The 23,044-nt window shown below is 44.8% G+C and overlaps 1 protein-coding gene across 11 annotated transcripts in view; it reads right to left on the bottom strand.

Moving 5' to 3' along the window:
- Positions 1-7,387: 7,387 nt before the first annotated feature.
- Positions 7,388-23,044, bottom strand: part of KANSL3 (KAT8 regulatory NSL complex subunit 3) — a 32,719-nt gene continuing 17,062 nt past the window's right edge. For 8 of the 11 annotated variants that reach the window (XM_080917104.1, XM_080917106.1, XM_080917103.1 and 5 more), the window contains 11 exons: positions 22,140-22,203; positions 21,559-21,759; positions 21,247-21,403; positions 19,951-20,028; positions 18,616-18,807; positions 18,159-18,240; positions 17,686-17,816; positions 16,565-16,674; positions 16,002-16,224; positions 15,588-15,721; positions 7,388-9,308 (listed from right to left, as the gene is read on the bottom strand). In XM_080917104.1, coding sequence (XP_080773230.1) covers positions 9,288-9,308; positions 15,588-15,721; positions 16,002-16,224; positions 16,565-16,674; positions 17,686-17,816; positions 18,159-18,240; positions 18,616-18,807; positions 19,951-20,028; positions 21,247-21,403; positions 21,559-21,759; positions 22,140-22,203 — 1,393 coding nt within the window. In that variant the 3' untranslated portion in view covers positions 7,388-9,287. The remainder of the gene's footprint in view (positions 9,309-15,587; positions 15,722-16,001; positions 16,225-16,564; positions 16,675-17,685; positions 17,817-18,158; positions 18,241-18,615; positions 18,808-19,950; positions 20,029-21,246; positions 21,404-21,558; positions 21,760-22,139; positions 22,204-23,044) is intronic. The other 3 variants (XM_080917107.1, XM_080917108.1, XM_080917109.1) reach the window with 3 other exon arrangements.

Raw genomic sequence — 23,044 nt, forward strand, 5'->3', positions numbered from 1 at the left:
TAGTGTTTACCTCCAGTTCCTGATTAGACCAACACACCCCTCCCCAAACAGCCCCAGACAGCAGGGGTTCTGAACTCACCCAAAGTATTATAGCAGAGTGCCCACTGATGTGCATCAGAAACACCAGCGTGAAATGTGCTGCTTTGGCAGTTCCCGGAGGACTCTTTCTGTGCAGGACTCAAAAATATGGGTCATGCCCCCCCATTCCTTGCTCAGCCCTGCACACACGGTGGAGACAAAGCAGACATTTCTTTTATTTCAGGGAATGTTCTTTTCCCTTTAGGACAAGATCCATGGTTTTCCTACTTATTAAAGCAAAACAAAAAAAAATGACTTAGGGTTTGTAGGCCATTATTATCAATAAGTGTGCATATTTGCACACATGCACGTGGAGTGTAGCCACACGCAGGCCATGGGACAAGTGGGGATCGGAGGACAATCTCAGGTTTGTAATACAGTCTTTGCCTTCCAACCTGTATGAGGTAGGGTCTCTGTATTGTTTCCTGCTGCTTTTGGCTAGCTGCAGCAAGCTTCTGGGAATTCTGTCTCCACCTCCCATTGCTGTAGGAACTCTAGGATTGAGGCACAGGCTACTGCTGTGGTCAACTCTGTAAGCCTTCAGAGTGACCACTGTGGTAAGGCCACTCTGGCGGTGCACACCGGGCTTCCTTCATTGCTCATATCCATCGTTTGAGCCCTTGGGGGACTGCCCATGACTATGCTCTTTGTTTCAACAAGGGTATGTGAGGTTGATGTGATCCTGTACACTGCGATGTAAGAGACAACCAGAGCAGCCAGGTACTCAAGGGCCTCATTTGTGGACAGCAGGAAATACAAGCCTGTATTATCAAGAAGCCATGTAGGGAGAATTGTAAATGGGTCCTCTGCTTACAGCTATTAACCACAGCTAAGAAAAATGGCCGCCAAGTATTATAACAATGGTTATACTAGACTATATACTGGACTCGAAAAAGAGGTAACCTCATCCTGGGTCATTAAATGATTGTAATATTGGGCAAATAGAATTTCGTTGTCAAAGACCAGTCTTTTCTCAGGTTTCTACAATCAAGATGCACATCATAATAATAACAATTAGAAACATACATCAAAAGAAAGAATGCACACCAACTCCCTATTTAAAGAAGTTCTCTCACTCTCTGCAGTTGAATCCAATAAAGACTTCAGAAAGATTTTTAATTTGGGCTTTGTCTCTTTGCATGTAAGAATCCACATCACATGTGTGCTTGGTGTCTGCGAGAGGCCAGAAGAGGACATCATATCCCCAGAGACAGGAGTTAGAGATGGTTGTGAGTCACCATGTGGATGCTAGGAATTGAACACAGGTTCTCTGCAAGAGCAGCCAGTGCTCTTAACCACTGAGCCATCGTTCCAGCACCAAGACTTCAGACATGTTTAAGGTGCATCTCAATCTAGTCTTGTCTGTTAGCTTGTAACAGTCCTGTTCTGCCGGAACTAGGAGTATTTCTTTTTTGAAGACTATGAGCTATTAATGGAACTGCCCAGGACATTCACTCAGGCGCCTACTTCTGTGTTCTGCCAGTAGAATGTAGATTCTTCTCCTCTTCATGATCTAAAATGCCTTCTTTTGTATTCTACTGGCAAGCAAATTACAATTACTTTTTGCAAGTAGAAGCAACCAGTCGGGCAGTGGTGGTGCACACCTTGAACCCCAGCACATGGAGGCAGAGGCAGGCTGACTTCTGAATTTGAGGCCAGCCTGGTCTACAAAGCAAGTTTCCATATAGTCAGGAATATCAGTCTCAAAAAAAAAAAAAAATAACCAAACAAACATTACTCTTCAATATTACAGAGCAGATTTCCCCAGGGACTTAAAACCTTGTCCACAATCTTTGAGGAATTACTGTTAAAAGATCTGAGAATATTGCAAGCATGGAGCCCTGCTCTAGGACCAACTATTTCCTCTACTTTGCTTCCAACTACTTTGTTTAAGGCCAGCCTGGGCTACAACAGCAAGACCTTATCTCTCAAAAAATGAAATCAGATTATTGGGTCGGTGATGCCACCTTTAAGAACATATTGTTGAGTATGATGGAACTGCTTAGTAATTTCACTAAGAGCTCACAGGTCTTGAAGGCAACGATGCTTTTGGTAAATTGTTGTCTGTACCTGTGGGGTTGAAATTATGACTAGAAAACTATACAGCAAAACAAAAATGTTAGTCATGTTTTATTAGACTCACTATGTAGCTAAGGATGAGCTTGAACTTCTGATCCTTCTGCCTCCAGCTCTAGGGTACCGATGTACAGCACCATGACTAGTTTTATTTGGTGCTGGAGAGCAAGCCTGTGGCTTTTAAGTGAACACTATCTACTGGGATACATCTGCAGCCTTAACTGCTGATCTTCAACATGTGTGTGTTTCAGGGAGTCCTATCGTGACCATTAGAAGAGACATTTCTCAGTACAGTGGTAATGACATCAACTGTTCAGCAACTAGACATTGTGGGTAAAGAGACGAAGTGTCATCAGTAGTGCTGGTGGCTTCTAGTGAATCTGCTTACCAGAGATGTGGCAATGTTCTGCCTGTTAAAAGCAGTACGGCATTACTGGGTAAAACGTGTCAGTTTTAAAGCTGTTTGCTTGGTTGTAACTTCTTTTGTGGGAAGGGGCTCTTGGGGGTTGAATGTAAAGCTTTGTGCTGCCACACAGGCTCTATAATATGAGCCACACCCTCAGTCCTTTTGTAAATTTCATGACAGGGTCTAACTATGGCTTTGAACTTGTGATGCTCCTGCCTTAGGCTGGGAGTACAGGTACACGCTACTATACATATATTTTACATAATATTTAGATATTCATCATTCTTCTATTTTTTGTCATTTCAGAGGATTTTGTTGTCCATGTGCTACCTTTTCTTGAGATGACTGTCTCCTTAATGCCTAGTTATTGTTAAGGGCAAGATGAAAACCAAAGCTTCCAGTGAAAACGGTGGACATGAACAAGGCCCTGGCTGTCACCCGCACTGTGGTCAGTCTGGACACACACCTGAGAACTGGCTACAGCATCTCGCACCTGCTCCAGGTGCAGTGATGTCGGTGAGGGCGGAGGATGAAGGGGATATGTCCAAGCTCAGAAGTAACAAGGCCACACAGCTCCTCATGGTGTTGGAGAAACAGTGTGAGGACAAGCAAGACAACTTTCCTGTTCCAGGCAGGCCGGCATCTGCAGTCCTAGTAGGGAGCCAAAATTCCTTCTGCACCAGGAGTAAAGAGGAGTTTCCATCCTGCGTGAGGCATCAAGAGTTCTCCTTTCACCTTCAGAGCAGAGTCAGGCAAAGACTGAGGAGACACAATGTCTAAACCAGATCTAGGGTCTCACACGTTTCATTCAAAACCACCCAAGGAGCGTACAAGGAACCGAAGAAAAATTCTCACATGAACAGGAGGACAGCTAACAGATGCCAACATCAAGATAACAAAAAAGAGAAGAAACGGTCAAAATCAAAATGGATTCATAAGAGGCATGATGGCACACAAAGACAGAGGAAAGAGAGGACAGCACAGAGACCTATCTCAGAAACTAACCAAGAAAAAAAAAAAAATGGAGTCACTTGTGCTAGCCTTCCAAAAGTAGCTTGTATGTATGCTGTCTGACACCAGCTAGATACAGATTATCACTTTAACTACTTGTATTCTGCTTCTGGCACTTCTTCTAGGTACACATATTTCCAGAATTTTCACTCCCAGACAAAGGATGCAGAAGAATTTGTTGCTGGTTGACCTTTAGAGGCATGGCTAAACGAAGCTCTCAGAACAGAAGAGAGACGAGGAATGAAGTCCCAGAGCATCAGCAGGAAAGAGCAAGGGAGAGGGTGAAAATTGGATAATCACAACACTTTGTTCCAAATTATCTCTGAATAAAAACTCCAAGTCCTGCCTGGTGAGGCTCTGAAAGTTCAGACATCTGTACTGCAAGTGGGAGGAGAGGCCCAGCGTGGAGTCTCAGTGCAATGTGGTATGGCACAGGGCTGGACTTTCTGCAGCATAAAGCAAGTCAGGTCATATGATGTAACACTTTAGAGCACACATCAAAAAGGCAGTATAAGGAGATACAATCAAAGACTTTATAGGCCAATCAAAACTGCATTCTAAAAAAAAAAATGTTCAAGCAACTCATAATGGCAGGAGAAAAGAAAACAAACAACACAACAGAAATCAGGAACTAAAGGGCAGACAAGAGCCCTGACAGATCTGTAATTATATGTAATGGGAACAGTCTGCAGCCACCAATTCAAAGATCGTCAGAGGGAAAATCACATGCTGAACGCAGTCACTCCACCAGACATTCATGTCTCATATAATCACATCGGCAAATTTAAACAGAGAGGGGCTGAGTACCTCAGTGTGTGCAGGTCCTGGGCTCTGTCTCAAGAAGAGGGTGTGGAGGCTGAGAGAGACACAAGCTAGAGAAAGAGAAACTAAGACAGACTTTGGGCAAAAGCTAACAGCAACACACAGGGACCTTACATTGATAAACAGGTCAACCCAGGGGAAAATAATCCCAAGTGTGTTTGTACCAAATCATAATGTGAAGCCTGTGAGTAAAATGTACAAGAGCTGAAGAGACTGTAGCTGGTGATTCCAACACCATCCTATCACCAGGTACTGAAGAATATGACTGTGAACATATACTGACCTCTATAGAACCTAACAGCTTCAGAATAAGCATCTCTTACGTATTCTTAGAACGTAGGGCAAAGTGGACCACATCCCAGATCATAGGCAACTCTCAATAAATATGGAAGACCGATGAGCCATCCTCTGCACGCTGATAGACTGACAAGACACATAACATGGATGCGAGGAGACTGAATGGCAGGTGCCTCACGCTGCTGCTGGGAATGTAAAATGCCACAGCCACCCCAGAAAACAGTTAAGACAGTTTCTTATAAAACTTTTATCATAGGACCCAGTATTCATACCTCGGAACATTTATCGCTGAGAAGTGAAAGTAGGCATTCGCCTGAAAACTTGCTGCTGCTAAAAGCATCAAGTTCTCTGGTCCCAGTGGCAGAAGCAAGTCAATGGAGAGAATGTCCTGTTATAGAAAGCATGGGAATAACGTACAGTGTGCTCCTGCCATGGCTCAGGAAGTGTAAATGGTGTTGTCAAAGCTAAGACACGGGATGCTGGGCAAACGAGGCATCTCACTTGGACATGAATTCTGTGAAGGCAAAACAGCTGACTCCACAGGACAGCTGTTGCAGCACCCAGCTAATCTTGAAGATTTCAGTGATCCATCATAAAATGCAATGCATGCTCTGGTTGCAAACTGAAAGAGGGTCCATCAACAGGTTAATGCTTAAGCTATGGCAAACCTGCACTATGGACACTCCTCAGCAATAAAAGGGATGAGCTATATTAAACCATCACAAGACTTGGACAGACATCAAAAGAATTACACTGAGGGGGAAAAAGAATCTCAAAGGTCATGTACTGTACAGTTCTATTTATATATTATTCTATTTAGAGAGAAGGGATCAGTGCTTGCTATGGACTGAGATGGGCAGTGATTATCAAGGGGTAGGACAAGAACTCTGTACGGAGAGAACAGATCTTGATTGTGTTTGCAAGAACACAGCATCAGAGAACCACACACACACACACACACACACACACACACACACACACACGATGAACCAATACTCACTTGTTACAAAAAACCTTGTATGTACATTATATGTCATGGCACAGTGGAGGTCAGAGGACAGCTATGGGAGCCAGTTCTTGCCTCCCACCTTGTTGAGTCAGGGTCTCTTGTGTTATGGCTGTGCTGGAAACTCAGGCTAGCTAGCCCACAAGCTTCCAGGCACTGGTTTCCACCTTCCTGTAGGAATGCTGAGGTTACAAATGTATGCAACCAATCCAGCTTTTTATATGGGCTCTGGGGAAGCAAACCTGGGTCATCAGGCTAGTGAACTAGCACTTTTACCCTGAGTCATCTCTCCAGCCTTCAATTTTCTCATCTTGGTATACTAGTTAGGTGAAACGCAAGCCATGGGGGAAAGCTGGGTACACTAGCCCTACACTACCACTCTTAAAGCACATGCAGCAGAACGGCTCAGCAGTTCACATTCCTCATTTTTTCTTTTACAAAGCAGTGGTAGTAAGTGCACGACTTATTGGATTAGGCGACTGGGTGGGGCAAGAACCAGCCCCTAAATGGGCTCAGGTAATGGAGCTGTGTCTTTGGATTTTGAAGTGAGAGATGGGGATCCATCAGTCTGTACTGAACAAGTCCGATGACAACAGGAAAAGAAACCTAATTCTGAGGGGCTGGAGATAGCCCAGCAGTTAAGAGCATACACAAGGCAGGCAGCTATGTGAGTTCTGTGCCAGCCTGCGCTGAGTAAGAACCTTCCTGAAACAAGGAGCTGGGAGGTGGAGTACCCACTCAAGGGAGTCAGTTTCTGCTTCTTCCAATTCCCAGTCCTAAAACACACTTAAAAAAGATGCAAGGGAACAAAGACTTGTACCATCTTAACTGTATCAGAGACTCATCTCACATCTGACTCAGCAGTGGATTCAGGGACCCTAGGGAGTAAAAGTGAAGGAAAGCAGCTGACCATGAAGACAGTTTAACATGCTAAATGTCTACTAGAGCTATGATCTCCACCAGAAAGCCAATGCCAAGGCCTCAGATGCTCTGTGTAGTTAAGCTGACCATTGTTTCTGCCTCCTGAATGCTGGGGTTACAGGTATTTACTGGTATACTCAGCTCTGTCCCTTTCTAGGTGAGGAAGAGGTGTGGGCTGATGTCTGTTCTGGGTTGAGATGGAAGGAGCTAAGGATCAAAGGGAGTGGGGGAGGTCCCTTTCGTTAGAGACACAGGTAACCTGAAGGTTAGAATCCACCTATCCACCTCTAAATCCTTACCTCTGGGTCAAAGAAGCAAATGAGCAAATGTTAGGATGAACTGAGATCCCACCCCATCCCACCCGACTGAGGCCTAGTGGGAGTTCTACTCAGGTACATCAATCACTCTTGGCCTGATGGGACAACTGAAAAGAGCCATTCTCCTCACTTCCTAGGCTAGTCTCCATTTCTGGTCTTCCATCTCAGAACCCAGGACATCAGCAGCAGTGAAAGCTGGGTGTGGCGGTAAATGCCTGAACTCCCATCACTTAGGAGGCAGAAGCAGAACTGGGAGTTTAAGGCCAGTTCAGCTGCACAGTGAATCTTAGGCCTGCTTAGAGTTCATGAAACTATCTTTCATTCTTCTTAATCAGAGTGCCCAGGCTTCACCGCACAAGATCTAAAGTCTGAATCCACGGCACAGGCAATTCCCAAGCATGGAAAACCAAATGGAAAAAAAAAAAAAAAAAAAAAAGCTGAAGCAACACAAAGTTCAATGTTTTGTGTTTTATTCTTTTTGCTAACATAAGATCAGAACCAGCACTCTGGCTCACTTCTATGAATTCATTACCCAATTATAGTGATACAACCAAAGGTTGTCTTTGCTCCTCAGTGACGTCTTCTGTGGGGGCATTTACAAGCCCTCTGTTGCCCACAAGAGAATGCAAAGCCTTCCTGACCCTTCCACACCCTTCCACATACTCATAAGAGTACTACCTTCTGAGGCCACACCCTCCAGTCTGCCACGAGGTGGGTAAAGTGTCTCTCCACATTCCAAGCTGTGTAGTTGAGATGGGGCCTGAGGAATGTGGTCTACAGACTCCAGCCACTTCCTTGTTGGTCAGTCCCTCAATGGCGACGATCAGTGCTGCAGCTCCCCCTCCTCAGTTTTGCAGTTCTTCAAGGTATGTAAGCCATGCCTCAGAAGTCACCCATGGGATGCACAGAGATTAACCACCAAAGCAGGACACAAGTTTTCTTTGGTTCCAGAACACAGGGACAGCATCTTTCAGGAGCAGCCCCTCCAAGTCTTGTTCAAGCTGTTCTCCTAAGTCACAAAGGGTTGTTCAAGGTCCTCTGCCAACTTAAACGATCCCTAAAAGTTTCACAGAGCCCCAGTCTTAGCCTCTGTTGGTGGTTATATGTTCTGCCCTATGAAGCTAGCAAGGCCCAGCACTAGGCACCTCATCCAGATTTCATACTTTCTCAAATCCTCTGAATGCCTTCTGAATTTCAGAATACAGCTCCACTCTGAACCACTGTGGGTGCAGCTCCACAGCTAAGGTGAGGTGTGGAGTCTGGAGACCTCTCTACTCCTATCACACGTCTCTGACCTGACTTGCCTGAGGCTCCTCAACACTATGTGTCCACTCAGATTACAGGTGAGAAGGCTTTGGTGTAGCTGTGTATGGCCCTGTGAACAAAATCACTCTTGAGTTGCTTTATTTCTCATCTTGACAGAAACTTTCTAAGTATGAAAGGAAAAGGAGCCTACTCTGGAACACAAGTTCAGAGCCAAACTCCAAGTTCCATATGCACAGTGTCATAGGAAACCAGGCTCCACTCCATCTTCAGTGTCCACATCACCAGGACCATGGTCTGCAAGGCTCAGGCTGGCCCCAGAGCCTCACACAGTAGTCAACAACCTTCCTACTTCTAAGCAGAAAGACAAAGTTCTAAGGAAAGGAAACAAACTCTGAAGTACAGCCATCCCTGTCCTACTGGCCCAAGCTTCCTGTAATAGCAGAGATAGCACGGTAGCTGGTCAAATGGTTCATCGTCAGGCAGCAGACAGACAGACTCTTAGGGATTCAGGGTTTCCCTCTGACTTGGTAAATTCCCTCTAGCCATTTGTAGGCCCTCATGTGTCACGTACAGCCCTACAAGCCCAAGCTGACAGTAGCATAGGGTCCTTGGGCCTTTCTTGCCAACTACTTCTGCTGCTTCACCCCTCACTGTAAGTCTTTTTGGACCTACAGCCTCTCTGTGGTATAGGCAATCACACAAAACACCAAGGAAGAGGAAGGGGCCAGCCATCTCATGGTAACCTCCATTCCATACATCTTAGAGCAGCTAAGGGCTGGCAGCCAACAGCCCACTTCTTCCTGCCCTCATCATGAGACTGCAGTGAGCCGTTCTATACTGATACTGGGGTCAAATTATATCAGTGTTGGGTTAGAAATCCACACATGGCCACATATCTTGCTGGCCCTGTATCACCTGACCTAATGTCTTCTCAAGAACCAGAGGCCCAACCCCAAAGACAGCTAGTAGAGAGATGAAAATGGCTGTCTTAAGGATGTCTTCAGACACTCAGCCAGCTCAGCAGGACCACATGGTTCACCTTGAGGCAGCTATCACCAACCTGGTAAGGACATTTTTGCTGGCACATTCAGGGTGCTGGAGGCAGGCGCTGTGGCAGAAGAAAGGGGAAAAGGGGTCAAAGTTTGGCCAGGCTAGACCCCTCTTCTCACCCAATCATCCCACTCCTGAAGATGCAATCCAATGTAATGATCAATAGGAAATAAGACATGCAAAATAAGACACTCTGCTCTGATGTTATACACTAACAGAACATGGTCAGGCCCACTGGGGTAAGGACTTACATCTTAGGGTAAGGACTCACTAGCTCAAAGGTTCTATGAGCTTCCTTCTCACCTGGGACAGATGGCAGCACCTGCTTCCCAGTGAGATAACCCGTATAAAGCATCAATAATGTAGTTCACACATCAAGGACAGGAAATTTCCACGACGCTTATGATACCATTTTTAGGTCATGGAAATTTTGGAATGTTGAGTCTTGTAGCCTGGGAAGAGGACACAGGTGGAAGGACGACACCTGCTAAGCTAGGTTACCTTATTTCTACACACCACACTTTCAGAAACCCCAGGAACACAGTGAGGAAGAGCATGGGAGGATGAAGGGTGTGATAAAACGCTAGAGGACCCACTTCCTACCTGCTTATAGAGCCCCAGGACAGGGGTGCATACAGGAGATGATTGTCCTGATTTAATTAAGTATGACTGAGCAGGGAGGCTGCAGTGTGGCCCACTGCCATGGGCAACAGCTAGACAAGGGCCTCCCGGGCTGCCACCATCAGGGTCTGGTCAGAAGGACAAAGACGAGGAGTATAGGGTACAACATAGCCTTCTTCCATTTGTAGCCCTTGGCTGTCAGGACAAATGATAGCTCAAGCCCATCAAGGCAACACGTTGTGGATCTAACAGAAGTTAGCTGGTACTTACACTTTCTTTAAGATCATCCCATGCATCAGTACTATCTAAGTAACCATAAAATAAGGAGGAGGAAAAGGAAGAGGCAGAAATGACAACTACTTCAAGACAGGTTCCCATTGGTCCAGGTCAGCTGAGGATGACCCAGAGTCTCCTAACTATCTCCTAGACGCTGATACTACAGATATTCACCATCTTGCCTGATTCATTTGGTGTATTTAGGGCCTCATGCATGTTAGGCAAGCACCTGATCATGCCCACCCGTTTTTTCATTAAATGAGCTGAACATGATAGTTCCTTTCTTTAATTCCAGCACTTAGAAGGCAAAGGTATTGAGGCTGGAAAGATGGCTCAGCAGTTAAAAGCACTGACTGCTCTTCCAGAGGTCCCAAGTTCAACTCCCAGCAATCACGCAATGGCTCACAACCATCTGTAATGGGATCTGATATATCTGAAGGCAGCATGATATACTCATGTTAAAAAAAAAAAAAAAGGGCAGAGGTAGGTCTCTGAGTTTGAGGTCGACCTGCTCTACACAGTCAATTCCAGGCCAGCCAGGACTATATATAGTAAGACCCTTTTCTCAAACAACAAAACAAAAATTAGGTAAAACATCACTGTCACACACAAGGACAAGTATCTGTGACCCCAGTATCTAGAAGGCAGCAACAGAATGCTAAAATAGGGACCAGTCTGAACTACATATTTGAGGGTATGTCTCAACAAGAAAGCAAACAGTGTCTTAATATTTACAAATATCTACTGAGTACTCACATTTCCAACAGCCTCACAAATATTACATGTGGGTAGTTTGTTTTTTATCATTTAAATAAACATTTGTGTTTCTAAGGTCCCTGGCTTAACTGGCTAGTTTTATGTTAACTTGACACACAAGATAAGACTAATTTTGAAAGAACCTTAACTGAGAAAACGCCCTCCCCAGTCCTAGATTGGCTTGTGGTACATCTTGTCAACTGTGGGAGAGCCAAGTTCACTGTGCACAATGCTACTCTTGGGTTGCTGGTACTGGTTGAGCAAGGAATGAGAGCAAGCAAGTAGCACCCCCTGAGGCTTCTGCCCAGACTCTGCTTCATGATACATTGTCATCTGGTGTTTTATAACAGCAATAGAAACCCTACCTACTTAAGCTAATTTCTACACCAACTTAGATAAAACCCAAACATCAAGAATTCAAGCGATTTGCACAGGATCACAGCTACTAGCTGAAAACCAAGCCTAACCCCAAAGCAGAGTTCCTTCTTTAAGATCACACTATTTGACAATGTGAACAGAGGTAAAACTGGAAATTCAGACTTGATAACACTAACTGCCCCTTCCCTGTTGGGGAAGGACCACAATGGATTCCGTCTAGTAATAAAAGGCATTCATTTTATTCACATGAAAACTAATCTGGGTTAAAGCCAATGAGTAAAACTCAGCTTTCATTCTGTGCATTAATTCAGCATGGAAAATGAGGGTCTCCAAGGATCTCAACTTGAACAGCAAGCTGAGGTGGATGTCTCCTTTAGAGGGAAGGTAGTAATCTGCATTCTAGCTGCATATTAATGTGGCACCAGCAAAGGTAAAGACAGCCTCAGAACAGGCCCTGATGGTCAGGTCCATCAGAGAACAGAAGGAACTGTTCTCTGTCTGTTGCAGCGTACAACAAAAACCCCAAACTATTCCTATTGTAATCTACAAGGACCGAAATGATATATGATCTATTACAAAACTGGTCAGCTCCACCACCATATCTACATATCTCTCTCTGACACACACATACTCTCTCACACAGACACACAGACAGACACTCAAGGTGGAAGCAAAAACAAAGAAAAAACTCCAGTCTAATACTAGTAAGTGAAGCCTAAAATCCCAAGTGGAACAGAAGCGGATGGAAAGGATGTGTATCCATCCCTTAACCAGCAGGCTCTTGTTTCCAGTCTGTTCTCCTGTGATAGGGTCTTGTTTCTTTTATACACACGATAAAAGTAATGAAGGGTGCAGAAAAGAACAAGAAGGGGGGATGGCAGAGTGCCTCTGGAATTACACTGGCACCTGGAAGAGTCTGAACAACACAGGGTACCCATCTCTGACAAAACTGATGGAAAAAATGGGATGGTTAGTACACACAGTCCTAGCATTTGAAAGGCCAAGCCAAGAGGATCAAAAGTGTAAGGCCACCCTGGGTTATGCAACAAGACTCGACTCTAAGAAATAAGCTCAAATGAATAAAAAGAAACCATCAGAATGTATTGGAAAACAACAACCCCCCCCCCCCCCCAGAATTTGGAATTCAGATAGCTGAATATTAGGAACACCACTTAATAAAATCACTTAAAAAAAGAACTGTTTTTGTTCAATCATATTGGATGATTCTAAGAGGGCATGGCTTCTGCACTGTCAGACAACAAAAGGCTAGTGAGAAAGAAAAAGGACAAAATCATACAGCAGACTCACATGTGTGGAGTAACATGGAACATTAAAGCAGGTAACTTCAAATGTTTTTTTTAGGATAAACAGATTCACCTTTTACTTCAATGGGTAGAAAAGTAAATGAACTGCAGCTGGACATGGTGTACATGCTTGTGAGCATGGTGTGCATGCCTGAGGTCCCAGGACTTACAAGGCTGAGGCTTCAGTCTGCCTACATAGTGAAACCTTGCCTCAAAGACAGAAATGAAGAGAGTCAAATATAAGGATAGCCTATGCTGCCCTTCTAGAGGAAAACTTGTCAAAAAAAACCAAACAAAAATGGCTGGGCAAATTTTAGTAGATGTGGGTGATCTCAGTCAGTCTGAGGCCAGCCTGGTTTATATCATCAAACTCCAGGCCAGAGCTATACAATGAGACTCTATCTCAAAAGAAAACTTTTTAGCTGTATGCATGTAATCCTAGCTACTTGGGAGGCTGAAGTAGAATAATCATAGACAGTCTTGAGGCAAACCTGAGCAATTCAGCAAGACCCTGTCTTAAAAAATAAATCAAAAAGGGAACAGAAAGATGGTGTGGTAGTAAGCATTGAGTAAGCATGAAAACCCAACTTTGGATTTATGTTCATAAAATACTCACAGTGAACACATGTACTTCTAGGGCTTGAGTCTGCCCAATCTTAGAACAAATGACAAGTTCCAGATTCACTAAGAGATCTTGTCTCAAAAACTACAGTGGAGAAGTAAATGAGAAAGACAATCCCAATGCTAATCCCTGGCACCATCCCACAAATGTGAGCAACAAACACACACACACACACACACACACACACACACAAGATCCAGAAGTAGAGGTTAAAAGTCAAATTTTGAATAGAAAGATAAAATGACTTGGACTAGAGTTCACTGGCAGGCAGAGTGTTTGCCTAGTATGCATGGGACGCTGGGTTAAATACTGAGTATTATCAAGAACAACCAGGAACTGGGGGAAGTGACAGGCATGCACATGCAATAGAACTCAGGAGGTGGGAAAATGAGGACTAAGGAGTTTAATGCAATTCTTAGCTAAATTCAGGACCAGCCTGGGCCTGATTTTCTCTCAAAAAATATACTATATAGAGGCTGATGAGTATTTAAGAGCGCTTGCTGTTCTTGCAAAGGATCAGAATTTGGTTCCTGGCACCAACATGGTGGCTTACAACCGTTCTTAACTCCAATTCCAAAGGATGTGGAGCCGTCTTCAGACCTCTGAGGGTCCCAGGAATGCACACATACATATACAGATAAAACTCATACACAAAAAAATAAGAATAATAAAATAAAGGCAATCTACTGACTGGCATAAAGCATAAGAAACTGTGTAACAGACAAAAGATTAATATAAAACCACTGTATGTCAAAACTCACATAGAGGTGACAAGATCCAACTCCAAAAAGTTGTCCTCTAGTCCCCACATATGACCTAGGGTTTTTTTTTGCCCCTCCCCCTGAAACTTGACACAGCTATAGTCATGTGCAAAGAGGAACCTCAAATGAGAAAGTGCCTCCATCGTTAAATTGTATGTATGTGAGTCTGCAGGCATTTTCTGACTAAAGACTGAGGAGGGAGGGCCCAGCTCACCACAGGCACTGCCACCCTGGGCAGGTGGTGCTGTGTTGTATAAGAAAGCAAGGTGAGCAAGCCATCAAGAACAAGCCATTAAACACTGTTCCTTCTGCCCTGGGCTTCAGCACCTGTCACCAGGTTTGGTCTTGAGTTCCTACCCAACTTCTCTTTACCCTGTCAAGCTACTACAGTTTATAAAGATAGCACTGATAACTGTAAACACTCCTAAATTATACTGTTTCTGTACTGTTCAAATAATTTAGTAAGCATTGTTATTTTTTGTAACTGAAGAAAAATAAAAAATAAAAAACACTAGGCCAATAGCTGGGCAGTACTAAGCCAAAAGCCAGGCAATGGTGGTGCATGCCTTTAATCCCAGTGCTTGGGAAACAGATCCTGGAGTTCAAGGCCAGCCTGGTCTACAGAGCAAGTTCCAGGCAGACACACAGAGAAACCGTGTCTGAAAACATAAAAAACAAAACACGAAAAAAACTCCACAGTCCACAGAGATGATTCAGTGGTTAAGGGCTTTTGTCACTAGGTCTGATAACCGTTTTTGACTCCAGTCCCTAAGGTAGAAGGAGCAAACAGGTTGCTCTCCAATCTCCACACAGGAACCATGGAATGGTGTGCATGCACACACACAAATGTGGAAGGAAGGAAGGAAGGAAGGAAGGAAGGAAGGAAGGAAGGAAGGAAGGAAGGAAGGAAGGAAGGAAGGAAGGCTTTCAACCCCTTTCTATAGAATGGCTTGGGACTGTAGGGTGCCTGCAGCAATACCCAGACCCTCTACGCCCAGGCAGGTTGGTTCTGGTAGAGAAGACAGGAACTGGACCCACCTGCAGACATTCAGTCTGTACACTCCTTGCTTGCAGATAGCCTGGGTGAACTAAGCTAGTGGAGAAGAGTATAGTAGTGTTGGACCAGGCCATTTTTGTTTAGCCTCCTATCTCTGGATGGCTCCTCAGATCAACATTTATAGATTAGGAGCATTTACTTTACTTTAAATAAAGTCATAATGGAAATCAGCTAAGAGAAACCGATGGCTACTTCCTATGTAAACTGTAGCTACACCCTAAAGACAGCAATGAAGACATGGTTTGAGACTCGGACTCTACTCATAAGCTCTGAATGATGAAACCGAGAGAGGGAGGAAAAAGGGAAGAGAGAAATACTTAAAAACATTATACCCAGTCACAAATGCACTATCTCAATCCTCACAAGAGCCAGTTTTACAGAGAAGGAAACTCAAAGAGATTCTGCCTTGCTCAAAGTAACAAGTCTAGAAACCTCAGGGTCCAAATTTGAATCTGGTCTGCCAACAAATTCAGTGCAATGGCAGCTATGGTCAACCCTTTGGCAAGCCCCACATTTACCTAGCACTAGAGCTCACTTTCTGGGTCTGCCCAGGCCAACTCACCTGTGAACTAGAGGGCAGCATCTGGGAGTTAGGCTCTTCAGATGGTGCTGCTCCTGAACCCATAGGGCTTAGCGTGGTGATTCTGCTTGGCTGGCCACGGAGCGTCAGAGTAATGGTGGTGGGGACCTTTAAGCCTAAATAAGTGACAGACATAGGAAGATTGATTGATTTCTAGCCTCTACTTTCAGGTAACAGTTAACAGTTTCTTCCCAAAACAACATCTTGGCTTTCTTCCTGGGTAGGTAGGTCCATGCTCTGTCAGTAAATTAAAAAAGGCAGCAGCCTGTGTTCTCTAGACCTTTCCAAGGGCAGGCTCCACAGAGCTGAATCCAAGAATCAAGGACAGGACACTTTGCCTACATGAGGCCTAGAAATACTTAGATCTGAAGTCCCCATCATTTTCATGAGACTTACCTGATGCTTGGTTGGAAATTTGAGCCAAGCCAGGAAGGCTGCTTGCCAACTTAGCGAGGCCCCCATTGGTCAGCAGCTGGTGGATGGCAGTGGGCTTCCCACCAGGAGTGGCACCCAAGGAGGAGAGAGTGGTGGCCACAGGAATGGTACGGACAATGGTGCTTGTGCCTGTGGTCATGGCACCCAGACTCTGCATGGGGGTTGGCAACTTCACACTGGTGGCCTATTGGACATACAACCAGATGATTAGAAGTTACCGCCCATTCAGCACATGTTAAGGTACTCTTCCAGGATTTTTATTATTTTTAATTCATCTTTATATTATCTTTAACCATCACAAATATATGAGGAAGCTAAAATTATTACTTTACTTTATAGATGAAGACACAAGACAGAGATGCCAAGAAACTCATCTAAGCCCATGAATAAGTCATAGATTATAATGTCTGGTAGTGTTCTATGTATTTAGAAGGCTTTTTGTCCTTAACCCACCCATACCAGACATAACCTCCCTTCCCTATGAAGTCCTAATCCTACACTGCCCAGTACAGCAAATGATATACCTGTGGGGCTGGCCCTGGGGAAGGACTTCCTGGGAGGCTAGAGGTCTTGCTGCTAATATCCTGCAAGCTGAAGCTGAGGCCTTGGAGGAGGCTGCTGGCTGAAGCGGCTCCTAGGAGAAAACATGGCAGATAGCAACAGACTTCAGTCCTGTGTATCACCCACAAGCAGCCTACAATATACTTCCACTCTACAACCTAAACTTCCCCTTGGGCACTCCCCTGGCCTCAGAAAGACACCAGGAAAGCCTTCTCAGCACACATAGTAGTTACCACATAAGGACAGGTGCTATGCCACACTGCCTTGGATTTGCTCTGCACACGCCAACCTATTCTAAGCCAGCAGTCCTGCATTTTAAACAGCATTAGGAAAAATGGAGAGCTTAAATCCCACTTTTCAGAAACAAATTCAATTACTTCTACAGAAAAAAAAAAAAAAAAAAAAAAAAAAAAACTAAACCAAGTGGATTCAGATATCAGACCACATTATACATAGTCCAAGAACCTTAGAGTAAAAACCTTAAAGAAAAGGTAATTCAGGGCTGGAGAGATGACTCAGTGGTTAAGAGCACTGACTGCTCTTCCAGAAGTTCTGAGTTCAATTCCCAGCAACCATATGGTGGCTCACAACCATTTGTAATGAGATCTGATGCCCTCTTCTGGTGTATCCGAAGACAGCTACAGTGTACTTATATATAATAAATAAATAAATTTAAAAAAAAAAAAAAAAAAGCTAATTCAGCAATGTCCTAACCCACAGTATCAGGGAATCAGCCCTTCCAGGCAGGCTGGGCTCAGAAAAAGTAGATAACAAAGAGATAAAATACATCTCACTTTGCTGATGTCCAGTTCAGCACCCCTCCAGCTTTATCTAGTTGGAGGTATTAAGAAGAAACAATACAGGCACTGTCCATCTTCACAGTAAAGGACTCAGGCCCTTACAGACAGTAAGGACAGGGAGTTTCCAGAACTCGAGCTGATCCCAGCTTCTGTTAGCTTCTGCCATCACTGGGAGAGCATGGTTACTCCTCCTTCCAGCTCCACTTCTAGCTCCTGCTCTAAGACCACCCACTGTCCAGCAGTAGAGACAATCCTCGCAGAGAGTGTAATGGGCTACAAGATACCTGGAAGGGAGCTTCCTGGAGAAGTAGCCACCAAGCGGCTCTGCAACGTGTGGATGGCATTAGGTGTGGCATTGCTGGAAGCCACAGATGGGGCTGCGCTGGCTGTAACTCCACCTTCAGCAGAACTTGACCTGGAAACAAAGGAAGGAGCCCTGTCATCCACAGAGCAGCAGCCCACAGCCACAAGGAGAGTAAAGACCGACAAGGAAGAATCTTCCAATTCTTTGTTTCAGCTTCTAAGCCACACCTCTATCTAAGCCAGGTCTAAATTAATAACTCAGGTCTCAAAGTCAGTGGATGCTCTGCAATCTCATAAGAAAAAATGAATTCAAAATGGACAGAAATGAAAGGAAGCTCCTAATCAGAAAAAAAAGTCACATGATGACAACTGACTCCAGAATCTCTCCACTTCCCTAACCAAATGAAGCAGAAGTTAAGAGAAAGAAAGAACTAGAGACCAAAGGCAGACTCACTTGGCTGTAGTGAGAAGTCCAGTGAGCTCCTTGGCTCCTGCTGAAGCTCCCAGAGTCATGGTGATGGGCTTTCCTCCAGCAGCTGCAGAACAATCAAGACCAAAGGTCAGTCCGAACTTGCCCCTAAACCAAGGTTGAATTTAAGATGGAAGGTGAAAAAGAACAGCTATGCTATTATTACAGGAGAGCTGGGGTTCTTCCTTCCATTTTTAAAGCCTTCTGGCATCATCTTATTACCTTAATTGAAACCCCAAAGAGACAAAGTGTGTAATGTTATAAATGGCCCCACCAGTACTCTTCTATTGTATCTCTTCTTGAGACAGGTGACCACCACTTCCCACCATGTGTGACCTCAGACCATCTCTGTTCCAGGTATCCATTGCATTGACAGACTGGGTTGCTTGCCAAGCCTAGGAGCGCTGGTCAGCCTTTGCCTAACACACCACAAAAGACTCACCTTCAGGCATTCCCCCTTGAGAAAGAGTACAAGGCCCTCCAAGTGTGTCCCCTTGGGAGATCAAGGACACTTTGATCTTCGGTCGCTTGGAGGGCTTTGCACCAGGAAGAGGACTAGAAGGATGGTGCCTCTTCAGTTGGACCCGAAGCTCTTCTTTCTCTATCTCCTCCACTGGTTCTGATGAAATGGGAACTAAGAAATAGAGCTGAAGTAAGATCTTCCATAACTTATAAATACCATAGGCCAAGCCAGCCAGAAGAGCCATGTGGAAGATGTACAAGAGAAATGACACAGGTATAGGTTACACTCAGATTTCTACCTCTGGTCCCACCCACTGGGGACCTGGCTTGGAGCATCCCAGAGATAACTCAGCCCATTTCAGCTGCCCTGGAGTAGGGAGACAAGGGCCTTGAGCTGTTGGGAACCAAAGGATAAAAGGCATGCTGACGTTGTCTAGCAAAACCAACACCATCAGAGAAGTAAACAGTCAGTTCTCCCAGTACTTTCCAGACTCAAAGAATTTGGTCATTTCCCTGTTATATACCTACTCCCAACTGTCCAATAGTTGGGGACAGTATAGGCCACCAATCCTCTGTATAAGGATATTTTCATAGGGCTCCACAATCTCTATCATGCATTGGGTACTCAAGACTGAGGGGTTTGCTTGTCAAATGGAGGTAGGGCAGACAGACTGTCACCATGACTTGCTGGCTCTTAGGAACTACTGGGTGAGGTTTCAGCTGCTGCCCAAAAACGGGAGAAGTGGCCTATCTCACAACCAGATCTTGGGATATGGGCTTCCATTAACTCAAATAGATCACGGTACATAAATGCAAGCCTTCTAGACTTGATAACTTTTAGGCTTTCTAAGTTTCCTACCCTACAACCTCAGAAGTCTCCCTTTTGGCCTTCTCAGCATGGGCAAACAGGTGGGGTAGGGAGCAAGACAGCAAGCGGGTCAATGAACATGGGGGTTGCTGGCATGGAGCTACAGTGAAGGAATCAAGGGCTGCTTAGGGATGAATGGACCAGCCTAAGATGGAGGAGTGCTCTAAGTGGCTCTTGTACTTGCAGCAATCAGGATGGAAACAACTAACGCAGGAGAAAGCAGACAAGGAAATGCAGGCTCACATGAAAGCAGCAGGCCACAGGCATATAAGAGACTCAGAGGCAAAAAGCATGGCAGAAAAGTGAGAAACCAATGGGAAGAACACAAGCAAAGGAGCTGGTAACAGAGTTGGGAGATAGAGGAGAAGAGACAGTGCAGAGCAGGGAACACTAAGAGGCAGGGAGGAGAGTGGCAAGCCTAGGCGAGCAGGTGAAAGTGATACTCACCAAAGAGACAGGAGGAGGTGCCGGGAGGAAAAGCTTTCCTCACCAGCATGTTTTGTTTCAGAAAAGCAGCAAACTGTGCTGGAATGAATCAGAAAGAATTATAGAATCACAGCCAGTAGAGAATAGAGGAACAGAGCAGGAACAAAGAAAAGATGAAAACGGTCAACTATTCTAAGGAAACCACATGATCTGGAACCTGACTTTGCTGTGTAATTGCCACACAGAGCTGTTGCCAAGCTCAACAAGCTAGGGCAAGTCAACTCCAAAGAGAGGGGTCAACAGGCAGTGAAAGCTCTGTTAACTACTATTCCCTACCACCCGTCAGCTCTGCCTAAGCCATGGCTGTATGGGCACTGCTGTCCCTCAATGACAATCTTGGATCCCATCTTAAACCCAGCTCACCACTCAGTCTTCTAGATCACCTTACGTTTCTCCACTAATCATGTTACCCAGAAACACAGCAACCTTCTGGCTCTGCCTTCATCAAACTCTACGGGAATCCCACCAGTTCCAAGCACCAATTACAGAGCATCCACACAGACCCCAGGAACCCAGCCCCCTTTGTTGCCTTCACCTGCCCACCCACTCACACTTGTTAGTAGCATTCATAAGAAGCCTTAGTTTAAGAAATAAGAGCTTTTGGCCTCAATAAAAGTAAAAAGGGTGATGAGCAGAGGACCACGCTGGGATGGAGGGGAGTGGAACAAATGAACATTAGGGACAGAGCCACCGATGTTTCTTTCTCACTGAATTTCTCCTTTTCTATAGTTCCTTACACAACCCTTGGAACCCTCAAACCTTGATTTCAACAACACGAATATTTTCCAGTCTTATCTGAAGCTTCACTGCAAAACACTGACCAAATCTGTAACTGTCACATCACGGAACTCTTTGATTCTTCAAGACCAAATCAAAAGGGCAAGGTGAGCTAGACTAGTCTGAGGAGTAAAATCAGTCATCCTGTGTCTATCACCTGGGAAGCCCTGACTCCAGGAATGGTTGGCAAAATATATAGCTTCTCCAATTAGAAATTAGAAAGGTCAGGCTGCTAAACACAGTCAACATATAAGCTCAATATCTCCAGCACACCAGGACAGACAAGGCTATGACTAATGACAAAATGCCTCTTATTACACAGCCTTGGGATTCATTTCAACCTGAGTTTGCCTAAGCAATATGACAGCCTCTCACACCGCCCTGAAAAAGCTGCAGAGCTAATATTTCCCAAGTCTACCTGACACTAGCTGCAGGAAACAGGGCCTTTCTGGGGCTGCTGGGCCAGGAGACCATTTATACCTTGGGCTTGTCTGTGGGTCAGCACAGCTTCTGTTCTCTGCACATGTCTTTTCAACAGCTGGGAGGTCCCAATCTGACTGGACTTCTGAGCAGAGGTCACTGTGGTCACTTTGGTCTTAGGGCTAGAGGTGGGACTGCTGGACACACTGGAGAGATCCTGGGTAGAGAAGGTCCAAAGAGATTTGTATCCAACCATCATTTGGCATGTCTCCCCGGATCTCCCCTTACAGGGATTCCCAGACATCCCCACAAAGGAAGACCAACTATGCATCTTCAGCCCTCAGCAAAGGTGCCCCTCCCTACACACTCTACCTCTGAGCCTGAGGGGGATGTGGGGAGCCTAGCAGCTGGGGAAGCAGGACGACTGCCTCGCTCAGGAATCTCAAAGGCCAAGTCTCTTCGGGCCAAGTCCCGGGGTTTCTTTTTCTTCTCAGCATCCTGATCCCGAGGCTCAGAGCCCACATGACCCTCAGCACGGGTGAGTACTCCAGTCAGGAAGTCCACAATCTCATCCTAGTGTGAAAAGGAGCAAAGGCCTTGGTCCTCCTCAGGATAAGAGGACACTCCTAGATAGCATCAAGATAAACAGAACTCTATTCTATTCTATGGTTCTTTCTCTCTCAAAGCCACACAAAGGCCAAGCTTAGCTGCTATACCTGGGGAAAACCAGCAGGTGCCTGTGAGAAAGCTCTGGGCATTCTCCACGCCTCACTCTGCTGAGACAGATGCCCACTCATAACTCAGTTCACCACTCCTTTCTCCCTCTCCCCCTTGCTTTGATCATGACTAAGTCTACCACAGAGCCTACTGGGTGCCCTTCATGGTCCCAAGTGAGAAAGGCTGCTGCCAATAAGAAAGCTGAAACCTAACAACAGTAAGAGCAAATTGTTTACCTGAATACATCTGTCCACCATGCTTTGAGTCAAGCCCTCTGATTTCTTCTTTGCTTTGCTTATTCTAAGAAGCAAAAAGGAACAGTAAAGGGCTCACAGAGAGAACACAATGACAAAGTGCAGACTCTGCAACCCAGAGTGGAAGAGATCTGACCCTGAGAGTTGTCCTACCTGTGCACGCAGAGAGACCGAGACCCTGTCTAAAAATAACAAAAACCTGATTTCTGATTGAGGCTTGGCCCCTAAGTTATACAATGGAGAGCAATATTAAAACTATATTAACCCTCCAAAATAAATTAGATGACTTTAATACAAATGCTACCTATGTTCATGTTAATCCTCCAAAGTGAGTTGCTCAGGATCTACACGGTCTAAGGAGAGAACTCCTACACATGGTTCTCTGATTTTCATAAGGTGTCAGGGCATGGGAACACCTTCACACAAAACCACTAATAAAAAAATATAACTCAAATTTTTAACCAGGTGAGGTGGCATACACCTTTAACCTCAGCAATCAGGAAGCAGAGGCACGCAGGTCTCTGTAAGTTTGAGGCCAGCCTAGTCCACATAGTTATAGGACATCAGGTCAACAATAGACCCTATTTCAAAAAAATTAAAAAGAAATAAAATAAAATGTTAAGTGGGGCTGGAGAGATGGCTCAGCTGTTAGGAGCACTGGCTATTCTTCCAGAGGTCCTGAGTTCAATTCCCAGCAACTACATGGTGGGTAACAACCATCTGTAATGGAGTCTATTGCTCTCTTCTGGTGTCTAAAGACAGCATCAGTGCACTCAAATAAAAATTAATAAAAATTTTTTTTAAAGATTTACTTAAAAAAAAATCCATAGAGTGTACATAATGAAAAATTTGATCTCAAAGACAAGAGTCCCCAAATATTTCCTCTG

Source organism: Micromys minutus (assembly GCF_963924665.1).
Source record: "Micromys minutus genome assembly, chromosome: 5".
Classification (NCBI taxonomy): domain Eukaryota; kingdom Metazoa; phylum Chordata; class Mammalia; order Rodentia; family Muridae; genus Micromys; species Micromys minutus.